This window comes from Acanthisitta chloris, unplaced genomic scaffold, assembly GCF_000695815.1.
Source record: "Acanthisitta chloris isolate BGI_N310 unplaced genomic scaffold, ASM69581v1 scaffold17212, whole genome shotgun sequence".
Taxonomy (NCBI): Eukaryota; Metazoa; Chordata; class Aves; order Passeriformes; family Acanthisittidae; genus Acanthisitta; species Acanthisitta chloris.
Window position 1 is genome coordinate 7514 of NW_008660082.1, and position 4493 is coordinate 12006.

At 44.2% G+C, this 4493-nt stretch overlaps 1 protein-coding gene across 1 annotated transcript in view; it reads left to right on the forward strand.

Moving 5' to 3' along the window:
• Window positions 1–4493, forward strand: part of DIS3L (DIS3 like exosome 3'-5' exoribonuclease) — a 12921-nt gene that overhangs the window by 5276 nt on the left and 3152 nt on the right. The window contains 5 exon segments of the mRNA XM_009069691.1: window positions 227–396; window positions 1208–1369; window positions 2000–2247; window positions 3040–3132; window positions 4087–4489. Coding sequence (XP_009067939.1) covers window positions 227–396; window positions 1208–1369; window positions 2000–2247; window positions 3040–3132; window positions 4087–4489 — 1076 coding nt within the window.

Below are 4493 nucleotides of genomic sequence, written 5' to 3' on the forward strand. Positions count from 1 at the left end.
ATACAATGAGTATCTAACACATAAATAAAAGCTCATTAAAGTCTGGCTGTGCCAAGGGTAATTTATAACACTTGTATTGTCTGCACACCATATGTTGTTGGCAATTGTAGCACAGATTTGGGACACATTAGTTCATGTCACAAAGCAGTGAATCTTCTGTGCCTCCCACATGTTTGCTTTGATGTTCCTGTTTAACTCCTTAACGTCCACTGTTCCTCATTTAAAGGTAAAGTTGTCGGGATCATTCAAAAGAACTGGAGGGATTATGTGGTCAGTTTCCCCTCTAAAGAAGAGAGCCAGTCCCAGGGCAGAAATGCTCAGAAGGTCCTTGTCACCCCTTGGGACTACAGAATTCCCAAAATCCGGATCAGTACACAGCAAGCTGAAGCTTTACAGGTAATTTGGCAGAAGTGTTTCTCTATTCTGTGTTGCTTGGCAAAAACATGGGTAAAACAAAGTGAAGTCTGTGAGGGTGGTTCAATTTCTGCCTTGAAGGAATGGGTTCAACTCCTGTCCAAACTGCTTCAGCTTCAGGTAATAAAGCTTACTGGAATTCTAAACTGGGGCCACAGCCCAGGTGCCCTGAGCACTCACATACTACTTGCTTTGGTTTTTCTGATAAATGAAAGGTCAGATTAGGAGTATAAATTGTAATAGTCCTGTGGCTTCATTGGATCCATGACTGAGAACTGTATATGAATACATAGTTACTTACATATTTTAATAGCCATGGGTTTATGTATATATTTTATAGATATAGTTATCTGAGCTATAACTTTGATGAAAGAGCTTTTCACCAAATGGCTAATGACTGAGGATGATTCTCCTGCCAAGGCTATAGAAAGAAGAATCATGGGTTTGTTCATTCCTAGCTGCTTTTACTGCTAGCTTATGGCTCCTCATCTCTGAAGGTGTTCCAGGCCGGGCTGGATGAGGCTTGGAGCAACCTGGGCTAGTGGAGCATGGCAGGGGTAGGATCAGATGAGCTTTAAGGTCCCTTCCAAGCCAACCCATTCCAGGATCCTGTGGTTTACCTTGTAGCATTAAGTACTTCTTCACAGCCTCCTCACTATGAGTTTCTTTTTCCCTTCCATCAAGTATTCCAGGTTGCAGTCTCTTTGGATAGCACCCTTTTCTCTGGAGCAGTATTGCCATGGATTGTTTGTTGGGAGCACATTGCACCTCTAACCCAACTGTTCTGCTGCAGGAGTACAGAGTTGTGGTGCGAATCGATTCCTGGGAGTCAACTTCTCTGTACCCAAACGGACACTTCGTGAGAGTTCTGGGAAGAATTGGAGATCTTGAGGGGGAAATTGCAGCTATTCTGGTGGAGAACAGCATTTGTGTTGCCCCTTTCTCAGAAATCCAGGTTAGTCTTCGTGGTCAGATCCATGTTTTCAGGGTCTTGTTCCTCAGAGAGATGAACCCTCTGACAGCTGAATGTCTTTGTTGCCAATAGCTGAAAACTATTCATAGATGATTTCTCTGGAATCTTTTGGATCAGTGGTTCTATAGATACTAAGAATTTTCAAGTCAAGAGTGATTTTTAAGATAATCCATTTACCATGAGAAGATTACAAGCTCTTAATTCTAATTTGAGTTAGACTTTAAGATTTTACTCTCTTTCATCTGTGGCTGTGGTACTGATCCTCCTGAAACCATTGTCTTAAATCCTTTTGTCTTCCACTGGGAGAGGAACCAGCTCTGAGAAAAACTGTTTTGATTATACCTACAATGCAGCAGAATACAAAACCCAACCTGCAATGGTTATGTTTGCCAGAGCTGCAGTTATCAATACACATAGAATACTTTTCAATTCTATTGAATGTTTTCCATAAGTATGGACAGTATGAAACATCCTTTTATGCACGTAAGTACTTAAAGTAAATGGAATGAACTGACCTGGACAATGCAAGGAAAAAAGAATTAAATCTAATTTGTGGTCTACTTTTTGTAGCAAATATATAAATCTGTGTCCATCCCTAATGTTTTTGTACAGATGAGTGAAATGCCCACGAGTTCTTCAAAGAATCCCTGGAAAGTGAATCCAGAGGAGGCAAAGAAACGTCTTGACTTGAGGGATACACACCTGATATTCAGCATTGACCCCCGAGGCTGTGAGGATGTGGATGATGCTCTGTCTGTCAGAACTCTGCCCAATGGCAACCTGGAGCTGGGAGTTCACATTGCAGATGTGACACACTTTGTGGCAGCAAATTCTTACACCGATGTTGAGGCCAGAGCGAGGTAAATCAGTGTTCAAAAATCAGAGAATTGGTGGAGCTCAGGAGTTTGTGCCTTAAGGAAACTTTGGAAGGAAGGAAGTGTTCTTCCTTTTTCCGTGTCATGGAAGAGCTTATTAGAACTAATATATAACTAATGACATTCTGCTTTTATTTGGATAAATTTCCCACAAATTTATGATTTGTCTTTCCCTGATCACTGCTCTTTGCTTTATGCTCTTCTTTAACATTTGTGACTTGAAACCCTTTAAAACCACTTGTTTGCATTCCAAGGGGATGAATCTTCACACGGAGCATAGAACAGCCACACAACAGAATTAAATTTACATGAATTTAATCCCAGAGGTATCTGTCGGGCTTGTATTTTAATATTCAGTCTTGTGTCTTAATATGCCAATATTTCTTTCTCTTTTTCCTTTTACTACCACTGCTTTGAACTGAAACTGCTCAATTACTTCATGAACTTTGTAGATGTAAAGAAATGTAAACTGTAGGCAGCAAAGATGTTTGGTATAGCCACTAAATCACTTCTTCTTCATTGGGCATATCTTGTCCAGCCCTAGTTCTGCCCTTCGAGGCAGCTGAAATACCAAGGAAGGAGAAATTAGGGTTGTACTGTACAAATAGTTATTTGAATAATTTGATACTTCACCTGTGTGTGTTCTGTAGCAATAACCTTTTAAAGTCAGGCTGTGTGTCCAGTTTTGCTGAGGCAATGCTTAGACCACAGACTGCCTGGGACATGCACACCCCCCAGTCCTTGTGAGAAGAACAGTAAATGTCTTTTATTCCTCAGGGCAACAACGTACTATCTAGCAGATCGTCGCTATGACATGCTACCCTCGGTGCTGAGTGCTGATGTGTGCTCACTGCTCAGTGGAGCTGACAGGTAAGGGGTGTAACACTTGTCTTTCATCTTTGTTAAACCTTTTCTTGGCTTAAATTTACTGACAGAATATTTCTGAGGCCAGAGCAGTGTTTGCTACCTGTGTTAGCCCTGCTGAGGTTTCCAGAGAACACCATGAATGATTTATCATGGCCTGGCTGACATGAGGATGTGCAGAGTGCAGAGATGTTCATTGTGGATGTATCTAACTAACCAAAATAAATAAAATGAACTATTGCATCGTAGCTGTGCTTCGAAATAGATGTGACCTTATATCTCATATCTGACGAGAGGTCTGGAGCACCTTCCCTATGAGGACAGGCTGAGAAACTTGGGGCTGTTCAGCCTGGAGAAGAGAAGGTTGTGTGGAGACCTCAGAGCAACCTGCCAGGAGCTGAAGGGGCTCCAGGGAAGCTGCAGAGGGACTCTTGGTTAGGATCTGCAGTGATAGGACAAGGAGCAATGGGGATAAATTGAAAGAGGAAAATTTAGGTTAGATATTAGGCAGAAAGTTTTCCCTGTGAGGGTGGTGAGACACTGTCCCAGGTTGCCCAGGGAGGCTGTGGCTGGCCCCGCCCCGGGGCGGGTTACCCCCCGGGTGGAGCAACCTGCTCTGGTGGGAGGTGTCCCTGCCCAGGGCAGGGGTTGGGGCTGGATGATCTCTAAGGTCCATTCCAACCCCTTAACGTGCTATGAAACTGTGAAATTATCTTATGGGTCCTCTGCCTCAGCAGCTGGATTGCAAGTCCTGCTGACATAGCTGATCCTCATTTATTAAGCTGTAATACATAAGACTGAAAGGCAACTGTGTCCATTAGTGCTGTTGCTGAGCACTGGTTTTGTGAAGAACAAGATGCTTCCAGTTAAAAAAAAACACAAACAGAATTAAATTTATGTATTTCTAGTAGCTGAATGTGCTTGAAATGAGAGTTTAAGTCAAGTGACGTTGTCCCTCAGGTATGCTGTGAGTGTCCTGTGGGAACTGAAGAAGGAATCGTACGAGACGCTCCGAGTCCATTACACCAAAAGCATCATCCGCTCCGCATACAAACTGGTGTACGAGACCGCACAGGGGCTGCTGGATGGAGACACCGGCGCTGCCGCCGACATCCCCGAGCTGAGAGACTTGGACGCAGGAACGAGGCAGAAGAAGTTGGCAGAGCTGGTTTGGGCGATATCCAAGCTCACTGAGATCGCGCGGCACACCAGGGCCAGGCGCGACAGCTGCGGCGCGCTGGAGCTGGAGGGGATAGAGATCCGAGTGCAGCTGGACGACAAACGCAACATCCACGACCTGATCCCCAAGCAGCCGCTGGAGGTGCACGAGACGGTGGCGGAATGCATGATCCTGGCCAACCACTGGG